Source organism: Rhinopithecus roxellana, chromosome 7 (genome assembly GCF_007565055.1).
Source record: "Rhinopithecus roxellana isolate Shanxi Qingling chromosome 7, ASM756505v1, whole genome shotgun sequence".
Lineage (NCBI taxonomy): Eukaryota > Metazoa > Chordata > Mammalia > Primates > Cercopithecidae > Rhinopithecus > Rhinopithecus roxellana.
Genome location: NC_044555.1, coordinates 153,670,966 through 153,689,443, shown reverse-complemented (window position 1 = coordinate 153,689,443; position 18,478 = coordinate 153,670,966). Strand labels below are relative to the sequence as shown.

The 18,478-nt window shown below is 38.4% G+C and overlaps 1 protein-coding gene across 1 annotated transcript; it reads left to right on the top strand.

Moving 5' to 3' along the window:
* Window positions 1-1,179: 1,179 nt before the first annotated feature.
* On the top strand, window positions 1,180-18,090 carry P2RY10 (P2Y receptor family member 10). The gene is made up of 2 exons (XM_010383040.2): window positions 1,180-1,340; window positions 16,742-18,090. Exon 2 carries the CDS (start codon window positions 16,755-16,757, stop codon window positions 17,772-17,774), a length of 1,020 nt encoding a protein of 339 aa, XP_010381342.1. The 5' UTR covers window positions 1,180-1,340; window positions 16,742-16,754; the 3' UTR covers window positions 17,775-18,090.
* Window positions 18,091-18,478: the final 388 nt, after the last annotated feature.

Genomic DNA, 18,478 nt, shown 5'->3' with positions numbered 1-18,478 from the left:
TTTCTGGATCCCAGGGTTTGCCTTCAAAGCTCAACAGGTCTGGAACTTTTTTGTTTGTTCATAGAAGAATCTTACCCTAGGAAAACTGGCTCACACTAACCATAGTGAGGAACAGAACTTCCAAATGGACTGAGATGTGTGTTGGTCTGTCAGTGTATTCTCCTTTCAGAAGGGATTCCAAGTCAGAAACCTAAATTAACAAAAGATAGGAGCTGAATAAACATTTGAAATCAAAATTAAGAAGCGGATTGCAAGGCTAAACTTGTTTCATTTGACATACATCAGCCAGGATGAGTACCCTCTCCCTTTGCGAGTCTTCACAAGTTATGACATTTCCGTCAATCATCCCAAGCTCTTAGTTTCCAATGCTGACAGCTTATCTTTCCCTTACATGCCAACAGGGGTTTGTGCTGCATTTTAAACCTTGTTTCTCAAAACTACTCTCAGACTTAGTTGACAGTATAGTCCTCAAGTGTATGATCTTCCTGTATTTACACAGTTTCAAAGGCCTCATATATGTTGTACATAAATACCAGAATTTTAGTACACTGGAGGGAGACCCTGTAATCAATAATGTTCATTTACTTATTCATGCATTCTTTGAACATTTGTTTATTCATTAATTCCCAGATGTATTCATTCAATAACAGTTCATGAAAATGTCTTGTGCTGGACAAGTTGGGAATATAGCTATGAATCAGACATGATCTTTGCCCTCAAGCAGTGTGCAGTCCAGTAAACGGATAGTAAATACACAAAAATAATGAAACTATGTGTTAAATTGTGAGTCTCGAGACGAAGGGGTTGGGAGAGGGACACTACAAACGGAGGGAACATCTTAAGCTATGGTACTTCTACTGTTTTTAATTTTGACTTGTATTTTTTAGGTTTCCTCAGCCTTTGCCCCTCAGGCTTGCACAAGTTGCAGCTTTCCTGTTACTAGGTAAACGATCTTTAGATTTGCCTGAAAATTTCATCTTACCGTGGAACCTACTGGAATCAGTGGAAATCTAGATATGCGGGTTTTCAAGGAAGGAGATAGAGTGAGGAAGGCTGTTATACAGCCATTGTGTTAGTACGCATAGCCTCTGACTCTCTGCTATTTGAATTTCTCTGCACCAATGAAATAAAAAAAAAGTTTGAGTAACGTCATTTGCTCAAGGGACTTACCTTTCATTTGTGCAAATAAGGTTTCTGTGGTGAGACACCAGATAAACTCAACTTCCTCTTTCAACAACAAATGTGTCAGTTATCAGCAGGATCCATGCAGCCAGAGTAAAGCTTTTTGCCCTTTGCTCCCTGCAAAGAAACAAGAGCGCTTATCCCAGCTAAGCTCCAGGGTAAGTTAATGCCTAGCACCTGGGGATCGGTGGTTTCATGTGGGAAGATTGGTGTGATCATAAAGATCAGAACAGAGGTGTATGTGGGGCCAGTGTCTGTATTAAAATTGTCACTGGTTTCTCATCTCAGACGTCTTACAACAGCAGCAAAGATAATTACCATTGAATTTGACCAGAGTCCAGAGTTAGCGTTAATGCCATCAGTCTTCTTCATTATGCCAGGAGCATGGAGTCTGTGATGCAGCTCACTCTTTGATGAGCACTCTTTATAGAGTGGGACCAGAGAAGATGGCACAAAGTGGTAAGACGAGTATATTCAGTGAGACTCATTGGGACAACTTGACATATTCAGCCAATAAAAGTAAATTTAATTTTTTATGGTCTATAATTTATCTAGTTGCATGATGAAGAAAAATTTTTAGGTATAAAATCCTTGCTTTGGAAAATTTAGCTTTTAGAGATACTGAGACAAATAGTAAAAAGTAGGATACTGGATTCTGGGGGCTGAAAGGGCCTGTAGAGATCCAAATCCCTCACAATACAGTCAGGGTAACTGAGAGACAGTGAAGAACTTTGGTTCACTCAGCTTGTTAGTGGTATAGGTGGGTCTAGGACCTGTGTCTTTAAACTCATGTTCCCTTTCCTCTACAGCAGTTTGCATCTCCCAGAGAATACTGTAAATTTATTTGTGACCCTGTCATAAGAAAGGAGAAAATATCCCAGATGACTTCAGAGTCTGGTCAGAGTGGTTCCTTGATCCTTTGAAAACTACTTTTTGACTGAAGTTCAGCCTTACTGGATAGCAGAGCCCATGAGTGAGGCACTCATTTTTTTCAGTTATTATTGCTATTACTCTGAATACTAGCACCTCTCTCCTTCTGAGATAAGATAACTAAAACAAAAGGAGACTTTCAGCTAAGGAGTCCCTGAAGGGAGACTGTGCTAAATCAATTGGAACCAGGATAAGTCCAGATAGAATGATACCAGATTTGGCTGTGCTTTCTAGGAGAGTAGGCTCAGTTCCAAGAATCCCGAAAGTGAGAATATTTTTATTTCAGTTGTTCAAATGGATGTGTGGAGTCATTATGATGTCTATTAATTGGAGAATCTATCTGTTAGCAATTGCAGCACAGTAAAATTAATCACTTATGAACGTAGGTGACATGCAGGTATACTGAGGTAGAAAATGGTGTAAACTATAGTTAGAATCAGATCACACATTTGGGTCAATTGTTTTTGCAATAGTTCCTGTTGAACACAGATTCTCTGGCCAAATGCAGTTTATTTTGGGGCTCAACTGGGAAAGTTGTAGAGTTCAAGTTGTACAGACTACTCAAATCTGAAGACACCAAATGAATAAACACATTTCTGGGTTGTTTTGGTTTGAAGTAAGTGAGTTGGGGTTTCAAAAGACAGGCCAGCCTGCTGGGCTTGGTGGCTCACGTTGTAATTCCAGCACTTTGGGAGGCCGAGACAGGTGGATCACCTGAGGTCAGGAATTCGAGACCAGCCTGGTCAACATGGCGAAACCCCGTCTCTACTAAAAAATACAAAAATTAGCTGGGCGCGGTGGCAGGAGCCTCTAATCCCAGCTACTAGGCAGGATGAGGCAGGAGAATCGCTTGAACCCAGGAGGTGGAGGTTGCACTGAGCTGAGATTGTGCCATTGTACTCCAGCCTGGGAGACAGAGCAAGACTCTGTCTCAAAAAAAAAACAAAAACAAAAACAAAAACAAAAACAAAAACAAAAACAAAAACAAAAAAAAGGGGGGGGGGCAGCCTATCTATACTATAGCTCTCTGTAATGGCTCAAGCAAAGAGAACAGAGCTGTTTATAGTAAAACAAGACTTTCTAAAAGTTCTCACAATCAGGGCAATGGCTTCCCGGGGGTCTATGATTTATTTTAAAAGCTTTTGGCAAAAAGATTTATTAATTCTTCAGATCAGTATATTTTGTGGGGAAGTTTTCTCCTAGTATCAATTCATATACATCACAGGTAGAGTGATAAAATAGATATATCAATACGCAAGGAGTCAGAAGTCTATGTTATAGTTCAGGTTCTACCAATGACTGGTGTGGCCTTTGGTGAGTTATTTCATTTCTGTGGGTCTCAATAATCTCATCTATTATAATGGGAGAGGGCTTGGAATAGATGGTTTCTAATTTCCTTCCTAGTAATCCAATGATTTGATTTAGACTGTTAGATACCTAAGAAGAGTTAAATGTTATGGAGTGGTGAATAATGGGATCTTAATAGGGAAATCTATCTAGAGAGGACATTCTGGAAGTGTAGTTCAGATCTCCAAAAGAACTGAGTATCCTTTCCCAAATGGCATTATATTTCTTTCAGGTAATGTCATCATGAGAGCTTCAACTTTTAGACCACAAGCAAACGCTTTGTAAGCAATTTCCCTTTTTAAAAAATGAGAAAATGCAAGAAAAAAGATAAAACTTTCTGAAATCTGATTTCCACAGTGACAATGACACTCAATCGGCATTTCTCAATCTTTTAAAACCAAGGTTCCCTTTGAGAAACATAAGCATTTCACTACAAGGTTACTGTGAACTTGCCTTCCTAGGAACCAGACCGCGGACTTGTAGAAAAATCTGCTCCATCACATTGACATTTTCCAAGTATTAAATGCCCAACAGCTAAGAAGATTTTGTAAATCTCTACTTTCACGATTTTTATTGTAGAAACAATAATGACATTTTTTATTTTGTTTTCCAGATATATTTGTTATAATAAGGAATATGTTTTTTCAAGTAACACTTATTTTCTACCCTTTCACTTAAAAAATTACTGCTCTAGATATTCTAGTCCTCTGCTACAACTACACTTCTTAAGGGATTTTCTAAATCAAGAAATGTATAGGATCCAACCAAAGGCCCTTGGATATCACTCTGTGTACAAATAAAGAGGAAATGAACTCACATTTATTTAATGCTTACTGGATATCAGACATGAAAATAGGTACTTTTACACACATTTTCTTTTTTTAATTTTTATTTCAGTATTTTCTTGAACTACAAGTGTTTATTCTGTTGCATGGATAAATTATATAGCAGTAAATTCTGAGATTTTTAGTGCACCCATCACCCTAGCCTGTCTCACCCTCCCCCTTCTGAGTCTCTAGATTCCATTATATCACTCTGTATACCTTTGCATAATCATAGCTTATCTGTCACTTATAAGTGGGAACATCTTTTTATTATTATTATTTTTCACTCCTGTGTTATTTTACTTAGAATAGTGGACTCCAGCTCCACTCAAGTTACTGCAAAATACATTATTGCGATCATTTTTATGGCAGAGGAGTATTCTATAGTGTATATACACCACATTTACTTTATCCACTCGTTAGTCAATTGGCATATAGATTCATTACACATCTTTGCAATTGTGATTAGTAGGATTGCTGTATCAAATGGTAGATTTACTTGTAGCTCTTTGAGGAATCCCCATACTGTTTTCTATAGAAATTGTATTAATTTACATTCCCACCAGCAGTGTACAAGCATTCTCTTTTATCCACATACATACCAGTATCTATTTTTCTTGGCTTTTTAGTAATAGCCATTTGCAGTAAGGTGCTATTTTATTCTGGATTTAATTTGCATTTATCTGATGATTAGTGATGTCGAGCATTTTGTTCATGTTTGTTGGCCATTTGTATATCTTCTTTTGAGGAATCTCTATTTATGTCCTTTGAGCAGTTTATAATGAGATTATTTCTTTTTCTATTGCTTACTTGTTTGAGTTCCTTGTAGATTCTAGTTTCTAGTCCTTTGTCAGATGCATAGTCTGCAAATATTTTCTCCCATTCTGGGAGTTGTCTGTTTACTCAGATTATTATTTTCACACACATTTTTCTTTAATGTTTAAAACAAATTATGTGGCAGAAACTATTCTAATTTTATGAAAGAGGAAACTGAAGCCCGGGGATATGAAGTGAATTGTTTCAGGCTAGAGAACCAACAACTGAGACATGATATGGTACCAGGTCTTCCCAAAGAACATGATTATTTCCACCCATAAAATGCTGCCACAACTGCAAAAATGATATCGAATTAGGCCACCTTCCTAAATGATTGAAAATCCAATACAGATTCATGCATAAAAGTTCAGATTCAAACTTTAAGTTGTTGCTTGGTAGTGGTCTAATTGCTTTAATTCATTTTAAGGATAAAAATAATTTTCACTTCCTCTAACAGAGGAAAATGTCTATACTTGCAGAATGTGTCAAAATTTGTGTGTTTTGGATGTCAAACAGGCTTATTTGGAGTTCATATAGATTTATGCAGGAAACAGCAGAGTTTCCAATTCTAACTGCTACTCTTTGGTTCTGGTTGTAAACGGCTGAATGAAGAACACCGGGTTCATGGAGATCAGATTGTTTTGGATAATTCATGTGAAATTTAGTGGTTAAAAATAAAAGAAAAATATAAGATGAAGCAAAGCAAGTTAAGTTCCCAGATGACATTTAAAAGTTGTCCTCTAGAGAGTGGGAGGGGCCCCCATCAGCAACTTTTTTTTCTGTTTAATTATTTCTTCTCCTCCCAGGATGACAAGCCCACAGACAGGCCTCAGCATCAAATAAAATGGAGAAGTAAATTTGATAAACATGTTTGCTTAGTGGTGCCAGTGACTTACTGATGAGGGGTGAAAAGACGGGGAAGATTGAGAGCGAAGATTTATGGAGTTGGTACCAGCTGCATAAGTGGCAGCAGTCGCAATGGTGATGGTATTAGTTAGGGGCAGGGTTCAGAGGGGAAATGCTCATGAAATCACGCCAAATGAGAGCTAGAAGGGAGTTAAAGGTCATCTAGTTTAAATCATATTATTTTAATAATGAGGAAATGAAACTCACAGAAGGGAAAGAGCATATCAGAACAGCACAAAGAGTATTTAAATATTACTGAAATCCAAGTACCTTAGCTACAAATCCAGTACACTTTTCTAAAAATTCTACTGCTTTTGAGTCTTCTCTATCTTACAGCAAGTCTTGTCCTACTCAGATCATTCCTGTTGTAAAGAAATTCTTCCAGTACTTCTATCTGCAGATTTGTTATAATTTGAATTCATAAACACAACTCCATAAAGAATGTTGGTTTTGATATAACCCTATCCTGACACCTTGTGGGCAGCAATTTGCCTTATACGCGTAGTGCGTATGCATAAAACTGCTAGAACTAGAACCGAAAACGATAGCTTTTTTTTTTTTTTATCTCTGAGGAACAGTCTTATCCACAGAAATACCACTTTAAAATATGTTTCTGTCCATATAATAAGTTACTCAGTTAAAAATAACTTCAGCTTTCTGTGCTTATGAAAAGCCTTATTACAGCTGAAATCATAATAACTCTGACTTGCAGAAAGTCACTTACTCCTGCTGAGACTCCATTTTCTAATCTGTAAAGGATTATAGTAATAATTAACTCAGAATTCTTACAAAGATTAGAGGTAACATGTGAATAGCACTTAGCTAATTACTGACAGGATGTGGAAATTTCTTCACTGGGACTTAGGAAACTAATATAAATTCTGATGCCATAATAATATAAGCTCACTTTGGCTGTAACTTTGTGAAAACCACAACGCTGAGCTAGTTGGTTGGAAAGAGCAGCTGCTTTGGGGTAGATGGTACTAGTATCTAGTAAAGTTTTGGACTCAGCCCCAGTGAATCACATTTAAAGACCTGCCACACGTTTGCATTGTGAGAAAACATTTAGTTATTTCCACAAAATAAAGTTTTCAGTGACCAGATTCCTAATTAAGCTTAAGGGATTCCTGTTGGATTTCAAATAGAAAGCTGGATTGCCTGCTTTTAAGCTCTTAGGTGTTCAGATTTCTTAGACCAAAACCTTACTATTCTTGCTTTGACCACATTTTCTTCAGTAGCAGAAAGGAGAAAGATTATGGCTGTTGTTTGGGAGAGTGGTTCATGAGAGAGACTTTACAAGCAAAAATGCCTAAGGCTCTGTTAATATGTGCCTATGCTCTGTAGTCTTACCTTCTCACAGTGCAGCCTACAAATTCAATAGGAGTTCGAAGAAGAGGGGAGTGAGAGTAGGGTTGCCTGATGTAAGGAAAAAATGGGAGTTGAGATGCGATATTGAGACAGAAGTAAAATATTGACCTCTGAATTGGGCTCCAGGTAAAAAAGGAATATGATGGAGTTTTAGTCATTACATTGTACCATTTTTATTAACAGGAATATCTTTAGAGACATACTTTGATCTTTGTTTTTCTTTCTATTTTTTTTTCTTCAACTTTTATTTTAAGTTTAGGGATACATGCGCAGGATGTGCAGGGTTGTGACATAGGTAAATGTGTGTCATGGTCATTTGCTGAAAAGATCATCCCATCACCTAGTTATTCAGTCCAGCATCCATTAGCTATTCTTCCTGATGCTCTCTCTCACCCAACAGCCCCCAACAGACTCCAGTGTTTGTTGTTTCTCTCCATGTGTCCATGTGTTCTCATAATTCAACTCCCATTTATAAGTGAGAACATGTGGTGTTTGGTTTTCAATTCCTGCGTTAGATTGCTGAGGATAATGACTTCCAGCTCCTTCCATGTCCCTGCAAAGGAAATGATCTCATTCTTTTTATGGCTGTATAGTATTTAGAGACACACTTTGTAAGTGAATCCTGTTATTTCAGAGATGGTGGCTGATTTTTCTGCTTTTCTTATTAGATTCAAACTCTATGCTGGTCATTCCCTTCAGGATTTGGCACTCACCAACAGACCCTTCTTTCAAGTGAAAAGGCATCTCTTTTAATGGTGCTGACCTTTGGAATAGGAAGCATGTACCCTGGACAGAGCACTTCAAACTAGACGTACCAAGAGTAATTACATCTGTAATGCTGGCATTGGAGGCACTGGGAATTCTATTCTCACCTCTTTCTGGTTAATTCACCACAGAAGTACTGACTGAAATGAGGTTGTGGGGATATGTATTCCACCTTGAAGTGCATTAAGGAATGAATATAGGGTGATGAAAAGAAAAAAACTGGTGTAAACAACTATGGATAGAAGGACAGGAAGGCAACAAAGAGCTAGAATAAGGTGCGTAGACAAGAAAATTACTTTGGGAGTTGGAGAAAAAACTTGATGACAAAGATCTAGCTAAGAGTGCAGAAAACTACGATTTTCTAGGAGTGAAAGGGAACAATCAATGAAAGAGAATCCTTAGGGAGGTAAGAAGAGTGTGATAATTCATCTTGAGCAACAGGAAGGACAGCTGTGTTGGGAAGTAAGAAGATTGCAGCTATAAATAAAATTATGTGGGTTGGGAAAGGACAATAGATGAAGCTGATTTCTTCTCACCTAATAATCTTAATTTACTCTTTGAGCTAAGGGCTAAAACAAATAGTCTTCTGAGAAAAATGGAGGATGGGGAGCAGGAGAAAGAGGAAGAAGCTTTAGCAGAATAGTAAAGGAGCTGATTAGCCACCATGAGAATAGGAGAAGATACTAATCAGGTTCATGCAAAAAGAGAGTAGAGGAAAATAATCTTAGACTGGAGGTCATTAATTTCTACTTGTGCCATTTCAAATACACACTAGTATTTTAATGGGATAATTAAGACACTTGGATAGTAAGAAAGAAAATGTGTTGTGGACTTAAGCTGGGATTAGGATCTTGTCAGGCTGGTACAGCAGAAGAATGAAGAACAAAGAAGTTGAATATTCTTGTGTAAGAGTGGATAATTTGGCCAACTATTTAATCTAAGTTAGACACAGGAGAAAATAAGGTGAGGGGTGATGCTATGTGAGACTAGGAGAAATTGAGGTATTTGGATATTGAAGGTTTCTGGAAATGTATGGTGCAAGTTAGTATAGCACAATTTGTAGTGAAGCTCAGTCATTATGTTAGAGAAAGCAAACCATTTGAAGAGTTAGGAATTGATGAGAGTTGGCAGATGGTACAACACTGAAAAATACTGGAATAAGAAATAGGTGAATGGATTCAGATTATCAGCAGAAGTGAATGCTGGTAGTTGCTGCATATGAAGTTGCTTTGGAAAAGTGCAAAACTGTGATACCTTTTTTTTTTTAACATGTTTTATAAATGAAATCATCTTTGACTCCTCAAGCAGTCTTGAAAATTGCTCAATTCCATATCTGACTTTTACTTTAAATTCTAATATAATAGGGTGACCAACTATTCCCTTTGCTTTGGACTGTCACAGGTTTAGCACCGAAAATACTATGTCCCAAAAAACCCTCAGTCACAGGCAAACCTCAACTGTTGGTCTTCCTATATACTCCCAAAGCAATTTGGATTCCCTGTGTCCCATTTCTTCAATTCATCTTCCACATGGCTGCCAGCATGACTTTTCTATTTTTTATTTATTCATTTTTAAAGTATTATTTATTTTTGAGACAGGGTTTTTCTCTGTCACCCAGGCTGGAGTGTAGTGGTGCAATCTGAACTCACTGCAACATCTGCCTCCCTGGCTCAAGCAATCCTCCCACCTCAGCCTCCCTAGTGGCTGGGACCACATAGCTGCGCCACCGCACCCAACTAATTTTTATATTTTTTTGTAGAGATGAAGTTTCGCCATGTTACCCAGGCTGGTCTCAAACTCCTGAGCTCGAGCGATCCGCCCACCTGGGCATCCCAATGTGCTGGGTTTATAGGTGTGAGCCACCACACCTGGCCAGCAGCCCGACCTTTCTAAAACACAAGTATGGTGATATCGCATCTCTTTACAGAATCCTTCGATGATTCCTCATGAAGTGCATTAAAAGTTTTTCATGACCTGGTCCCATCTACCTTTATAGTATCTTTTCCCTTTTAGTACCTTTCTTGACTCATACCTCCCATTCCACCCTCTCCACCATGTTATCCTATTCACCAGCTGGGATAGAATTATTATTATTCCTTTCAATATATCATTCATTTTTATATTTTGTGACCCTTGGATGTTATTTATTCATCGCTGGAAATCTTTCTCATCTTTTCTTCTCCAAAATCCTACCCATTCCCCAAACTACTTATTAAAAAATTGACTGCCAGTCTTTTTGTTCTATGCACTTTACTTCTGCTTCCACAGAAATGTCTTTGTTACCTCTTTCACGAAATGTTTCTGAAATCTGTTATGGTTTAGTTAACTTATGGCTGTCCCATGTGACTTTATTGATAATAATAAATATCCCATGAAATTTATTGAAGGCAACAACCATGTATTATTTTTCTCTGGAATTTCCCACTCCACTCCATCATCCTTTGCCATTAGCATATAGGACACCCACATAGCAGAACTTCTACTTGGATGAAATCACAAACTGTTAAGATTCAGATGAAATGTATCGATAATAACCAGTAAAAATGGTCATGCTTATGGAGAATTTTTGAAGAGCTGGAACTTGACTTCAACTTTGAAAGGTTGCTAGGATTTAAAAAGAACAATGGATAATTCAGACAAAGTGAGATTAACTTTATCTCTTCCCCAACCACCATCTTTATTTTTCTCTCCATCGGTGGCAGAAAACGGGAACAGGGTTGGAGAGAAAAATAAAGATGGTGGTGAGGGAAGAGATAAAGTTAAAATTTACCTCACTTTTCCTGAGTTATCCATTGTTCTATTTAAATCCTATATATTATCTTTAGCAGCTAAAATAGGACTAGTATCTCTCCTACTTAATTCACAGAAATGATGCTGTGCCAACATGAGGGATTCTCATCACCTGTCCCATTCACTTCAATTGTTGCTATTCACTGATTGTGATGTTAGAGATTTTTAAATGTTACCCCTGTAGGGGTATAGGCTCTTGGCCCTCTCAAGGTTTGCTACAAAATCACTGGCATGAGGCAGATTGATTAATATGAGATAAGGAATACAAATTTATCTAAGGTATATACATAGGAGCCTTCAGAATGAAGACTCAATTTCCCAACAGGTAAGAAAAGCTTATATACTATCTTGAAATTAGAGAATAAATGTAGACTCAGAGTATGTTCAAAAACAGTTTTTAGTGGCAAGACAAGTTATTGGAGGAAGAAAGTAAGAGGCTTGGTGACAGAGTTGGCCTTGTTATAGATGAAACCTCTGTCAGAGAGAATAGATTGTAAATGTTGCTTTTCCGACTTTTAAAGATGTCAGACTCAATCTCTCCTGGATCTGAGAAAAGCATAGAATGGGAGAGACATGGTTGCATTAATGGATATTCTTTGCAGATGCAAATATTTCCCACCTCAGTCTGTGAGCCCTGAGGCAATCATTTCAAAATATTTTAAGTAAATATATTTTAGGATAAAATATTTTTATTTCCTTCACTTTTAAAAGACAGGAAGTTTCTCAGGGACACAGATCATTGTGGATGATTCTATATTCTCCATAGAACCTAGCAAATAGTTAATAGGATAAGGCTTATTGAATATATGCTGATTGAGTGTGGGCTTTAAAGCAGCCAAAGTCCTCAAAAAGCCATGGAAAAAAGTAAATAGAATTATTTCCCTTTATGTTTTCTTTTCAAGTGTAGAGAGCTTTAGCGACTATATGATGCAGCCTCCTCACTCCCATTTCAGGTCCCATGTGTAGGTGGATAACAAGTCATTTTCTGATTTCCTTCACAGAATGACAACCAACCAAAATAAAAGGTTGAGATAACTATGAAAGCAAATCATGAAACTGTCCTTTTTTTTTTTTTTTTTTTTTTTTTTTTTTTTTTTTTTTTTATTATACTTTAAGTTCTAGGGTACATGTGCATAACGTGCAGGTTTGTTACATATGTATACTTATGCCATGTTGGTGTGCTGCACCCATCAACTCGTCAGCACCCATCAATTCATCATTTATATCATGTATAACTCCCCAATGCAATCCCTCCCTCCTCCCCCCTCCCCCCTCCCCATGATAGACCCCAGTGTGTGATGTTCCCCTTCCCGAGTCCAAGTGATCTCATTGTTCAGTTCCCACCTATGAGTGAGAACATGCGGTGTTTCAAACTATCACAAGAAGAAAGGAAACTGTCCTTTACCTGAGGTCCAGATAATAGTATTGATGATACCCTGAGACCTTGGATTGTGCTAGTTTCTACCCATAGGATATGTCTGACCACCTGTGATTTCTAAATGATTTATTTTCTCTTTTCTCAGGCCTCTACAAGTATTGCTTTCCTGAGGTGAAAAGAATAGGTGCAGGGAATATTGATAGGAGCAGCCCAAGTCAGAAGACAACATTTTAGGGAAATAGTAGGCATCAGAAATGTATTAGTTGATATATCAAGGTTTTTAATTTGTGCTTAATACTTCTAAACAAAAACTTTGAACTACTGTGTAAGCAGTTCAGTTCAATTATACTTTTTATAGGTTCTTTGAATGCTTCCTAGGCTGGGTCTTGGCCATATGGTGATGAACAAAGGAGATCTTTTTCTGGCACTGATGGACTTAACAGCACAGTGAGATTAATAACCAATAAACAAATAAAAAAAGCCCAAATTGCAAATGTTGATACTACAAAGAGAAAGAGCAGAGAGTGTGAGAGTGTGTAATGATGTATAGGATTACCTAGATTGAGTGGGTGGTTAAGGTCTCTCAGACCCACAGACTGAGGTTAAAAGGAACCAGACATGTGAATTTTGTGACGTCAGCACAACTTACTTAACCTCTTTGAGTCTCAATTTTCTCATTTGCAATGTGGAAATAATCACAGGGCTCCTGCGAGGATGAATGAGATAATGAATAAGGTGTTTAACCTGTAAATAAAAGGCAACCCTAAATAAGTGGTAGTTATACTTAATGTTAATGTTAGACATGGTATGGAGAATGAACTTTAGGGGAAGGATTGGAATGCAAACAGTTTAGTAAGGAAGCTGTTGCAATAGTCAATAGGGTTGATGACAGCGGCCTGTATTAGGATGGTGACAGTAGAGGTGGAGATAGATTAGAGATGATTTTACATGGAAGGAAGAATTACCTGGGTTTTCTGGGTTTTTTTAATGTCTATGGGAGGAAATATAGTGGCAAAGGTCAGAATTACTCCCTAATTTCCAGCCTGAGTGTCTGGGAGGGGAGTGAGGGCACTGACTGAAAAGGGAAGCACAGACTCAGGAATGAATCACCAATCCCACATCCCTATGAGACAGGAACCAAGAATATGTCCAGATTGGAAGGGAGATAAATTGGCAGCACAAAGGGAGCAAACTGCCCACAAATAGGCAACAATAGAGCCAGACTCATAGATAGACAGAGAGAGGAAGAGAAAGACACACACACACACACACACACACACACACACACACACACACAGAGCGAGCGAGAGAGAGAGAGAGAAAGAGAGAGAGAGAAAGAGAGACAGACATTAAGAGAGAGAGATGGACTGAGGGAACAGAGAGGAGTATACTCTGATTTTAGTCCTTCCATCCAGGATTTTCTTGTTTGTCGCTTCTTAGCTTCTTCTTTCTTATATTTCAGAAATGACACAATTGTCCACAGCAAGCTAAATGTTCCCTCCAAGAGAGTCTATGTTTCTGCTCAACCCCAAATAAATACTTTCTGCTTCTCCTCATCATGGGGATTTTACATCTAATGGTCACTAAGAAGATCTAAGGTGGGGTGGGGGGGGAAGCCTTTCTTACCTTCCCTTCAGCCTGAAGCAAAAAATAGGTTTTTGGAAACAAGCCATGCAAATCTCTAAGCTCACAATGAACTGTGAATTGCAGAGGCATAAGAACCCACATTTAAAAAAAGAAAAGAAAAAAAAGGTGTGAACTTGACCTCTAGCTTGCTGTTCTGGCATAATTGGGCTCTGCTATTTAACAGGGAGGTGTGAACAGAACGTGCCTGTTTTGTAAGTGAAACTTTCTACACCCAGTGAAGCTAAAACAAACAGCCATTTCTTTTAAGTGCAAAAGTGGAAGTGTGACTGCAGGAAAGTATGGTTATGAACAGTTCTTAGTTCCTGAAATTGTAATGCACTGATGGATCTTTCTTTGCTCTCTCACAGCCTGTGTGTGGACAACATTTGATAGTAGAAGCAGTGCCAACAGTAAAATCAAAGTAGGTGGTAGGGTGGGAACAGTGTGGCATAAGTAGGGACAGATGTTTATTTCTATTCTGACTGTCCAAATAGAGGAATTCCAGTGTTATATAAGTTCCTACTATGGGATTAGAATGGTTCTGCCACAATATGCTCTTCACATGTCACAGTGAAATTGAAATAATGTCTTTTGTAGCAATATGGATGGAGCTGGAGGCCATTATTCTAAGTGAAGTAACACAGGAGTGAAAAACCAAAAACCAGGTATTCTCATTTATAAGTGGGAGCTAAGCTATGAGCATGCAAAGGCATGTGGAGTAATAGTTAAGATAGCCGAATTCTACTAAGTAGCCCCTCCTAGTCAGGGAGAGGAAAGTGGCATAGTGGAAATACCATAGGCTTCAGAACAAGCCAGGAATGATAGTAAATCCTATCTTTATCCTTTTTCTAGCTTTGCTACTTAAGACAATTTACTGAATGTCTGTGAAGCTCAGTTTTTTCATCCAGATCATAGGGTGATAATAGTTCCTACATTTTAGGACAGTTGTGAAAATTAAATTAAACTAAATAATACACTTGAAAACTTCCATTACAGATTCTGGGATACATCCTTGATGGTCACAACATAATTATTTCCTGCCTTTTCCACTTGTGAGAGTCCCTTCCACCCTCCATTCTAAGTAACACATACATAAGCAAGATGACTGCATGACTATTTAAGACGTATCATAAATAAGAGGACAAATCGGGAGATGGAATAGAACGGGGGGAAAGCAAAAGAATAATTTACAGTAACAGCAGCTCATAACATCCACACTCCTTTATCTGTGAATTCATCACTTGAGGCTCTGTTTTTGTTAGCACAACTCTATTTCCTGGAGCAGGATGTAACATGACATAGGAAGACATTCTGTTACTTATGGGGAGAATCTAAAACCAGTTTACTCCTTTGTTTTTTGTAAACTTACTTCAAACAAAACAAAATAAAAACAATAAACAACAGAAACCCTTCCTCTTCTGAGAAACAACCTCAGTACATTGGTTTTTTTCCACTTCTAGCTCGAAATACAGTAAACATTCCTGCAATATGCACAGAAGGTATGTTTGTGAAATTTGTCATGGGGAGAAGAACAAAGATGAAGGGAAGGGTGTGAATGGAGGCAAGGCCCCTTGTCCTTCCATTTCAAGTCTCAGATCTTCCATTAACAGCTGTGTGACCATAATAAACTCCTCTCTCTGGGCCTTGCTTCTATCTGTATTATGTGGAGAGTGAATTTGATGATTTCCAAAGGTCCTCCCCAGTCTGAAATTCTACAAGATAGTTAAAGCAAAATGAGTAGTCTGTGGCTCTCTTACCATTCTTATCTGCAGGCGATCAGCATAATTCCATGTCCAGCCTCTGATCAACTCTAAAGATTACTCTACTCTCTCTATACCTTAATATAACACATAATAAAAACCATACTAAATCATAAAATATGATTAAGGAAGTCCAAAAAAGAAGGAATCTCTTCATAACGATTACTTTCATGAATAAAGAAAGCATTACATTTTAAACTGTCTTCAAAAATGGTTTCAAAGTCCCTGTTTTGCTAGTGTCCAAAGCAGTGTTCATTGTGACTGTTGGATAATTTGCCATGTGAATGTTGCCACACAAGTACAGGATTCTACTTAGAGGTAGAATTGGTGTCTTCCCCTCCAAGATTATACGAAGGAAAATACTCTATTTCAGCTTCTAAATTCATGTATTATTAAAACTTTTTATGTAAATTTGGATACCCAAGCCTAGGGAGAAAGACAAACTGCAGGATAACCTAGAGTCACAAGTTATTATGATAGAATAATGAGGTCACACTCTCAGGTCTTGAAAATCAGCCAGGACATTGACAATGCAGGATTAAGGAGGCAGGACCATTCTTCAAGTGCTGGGTTTCCAAGATAAGAAGCCAGGATCCAATGAGCAAAATGCCAGACAAAGGACAGGCATGGGAACCTAAAATGTGGGGCTAAATTTCTACTATGGCAATTGGGAGTGAGCAGTATTTAATCTAACCAGGGCTTTGGACAAGACGAATTTGGAGGCAAAATAAATATACTCGAATTGTATGCTGTTTTTGCTGTGGTCAGAATAAAAGATTTAATATTTCAAGACACTTTTGCCTGCAAAATACAACTTAGAGAATCTCGAGTGGGGGGCAGTTTTGGGACAATTTTATGGTTCCTAAACTGTTACATTGGGTGACTTTGGATCAGTATTGTATTTTCCTTGAGCCTCTAATTCTTTATATGTAAACAGGTCTCTTCTAATTCTAACAGTCTGTGCTTCTGCAAGTATACAAGAGAGATCTTGGTGTTAACTAAAGAACTAATTAACCATTATATTCTTTATTTTGTTTTACTTTGGGCAGGAACCATAAATCCATGGCTTACCTTGACAAATATACTGAAACATTCAAGATGCGTAGCAACAGTACCAGCACTGCTGAGATTAACTGTAATGTCACTAATGTGAAATTTCAATACTCCCTTTATGCAACCACTTATATCCTCATATTCATTCCTGGTCTTCTGGCTAACAGTGCAGCCTTGTGGGTTCTGTGCCGCTTCATCAGCAAGAAAAATAAAGCCATCATTTTCATGATCAACCTCTCTGTGGCTGACCTTGCTCACGTACTATCTTTACCCCTCCGGATTTACTATTACATCAGCCACCACTGGCCTTTCCAGAGAGGACTTTGCCTGCTCTGCTTCTACTTGAAGTATCTCAACATGTATGCTAGCATTTGTTTCCTGACGTGCATCAGTCTTCAAAGGTGCTTTTTTCTCCTCAAGCCCTTCAGGGCCAGAGACTGGAAGCGTAGGTACGATGTGGGCATCAGTGCTGCCATTTGGATCATTGTGGGGACTGCCTGTTTGCCATTTCCCATCCTGAGAAGCACAGACTTAGACAACAACAAGTCCTGCTTTGCTGATCTTGGATACAAGCAAATGAATGCAGTTGCATTGGTCGGGATGATTACAGTTGCTGAGCTTGCAGGATTTGTGATCCCAGTGATCATCATTGCATGGTGTACCTGGAAAACTACTATATCCTTGAGACAGCCACCAATGGCTTTCCAAGGGATCAGTGAGAGGCAGAAAGCACTGCGGATGGTGTTCATGTGTGCTGCAGTCTTCTTCATCTGCTTCACTCCCTATCATATTAACTTTATTTTTTACACCATGGTAAAGGAAACCATCATTAGCAGTTGTCCCATTGTCCGAATCGCACTGTATTTCCACCCCTTTTGCCTGTGCCTTGCAAGTCTCTGCTGCCTTCTGGATCCAATTCTTTATTACTTTATGGCTTCAGAGTTTCGTGACCAACTCTCCCGCCATGGCAGTTCTGTGACCCGCTCCCGCCTCATGAGCAAGGAGAGTGGTTCATCAATGATTGGCTAAAGTTAAGATATCTCTTTAATTATGACTTTGTTTACCTATGTTCCTTGTCTTTTTCCCAAAGGCCAGAGTTGAAAACCAATTTCTTTAATTGAACCTTGTGAAGAACAGAAATAAGTACCTTTTGTGTGATATTCACAGTCAACAAGGGTGTGATGGTGAAGGCAGAGTGTGAAAAATGTGAGAGAGGAAGAGAAAATAGATTTAACTGATTCCTCTTTGAAATTCAAGCCACTTTCTTTCTTTTTTTTTTTTTTTTAATTTTATTTATTTTTTTTTTTTTTGAGACGGAGTCTCGCTCTATCGCCCAGGCTGGAGTGCAGTGACTGGATCTTGGCTCACTGCAAGCTCCGCCTCCCGGGTTTACGCCATTCTCCTGCCTCAGCCTCCCCAGTAGCTGGGACTACAGGCGCCCGCCACCGCGCCCGGCTAGTTTTTTTGTATTTTTTAGTAGAGACGGGGTTTCACTGGGTTAGCCAGGATGGTCTCGATCTCCTGACCTCGTGATCCGCCCGTCTCGGCCTCCCAAAGTGCTGGGATTACAGGCTTGAGCCACCGCGCCTGGCGCCACTTTTTTATTTAAGAAACCTAGATCAAGTTTTTACAGATGTAAATAAAAGTTGAATTGTTCACCTTAAATTTTTTTCAATAAGTAAGTTATTGTTAATAATGCACAGTAAATATGAGAGTTTGTCCTAGCATGTAAA

Bases quoted from the DNA above. Each gene is read 5' to 3' on its own strand.
- P2RY10 (XM_010383040.2), top strand. From the start codon at position 16,755: ATGGCTTACCTTGACAAATATACTGAAACATTCAAGATGCGTAGCAAC.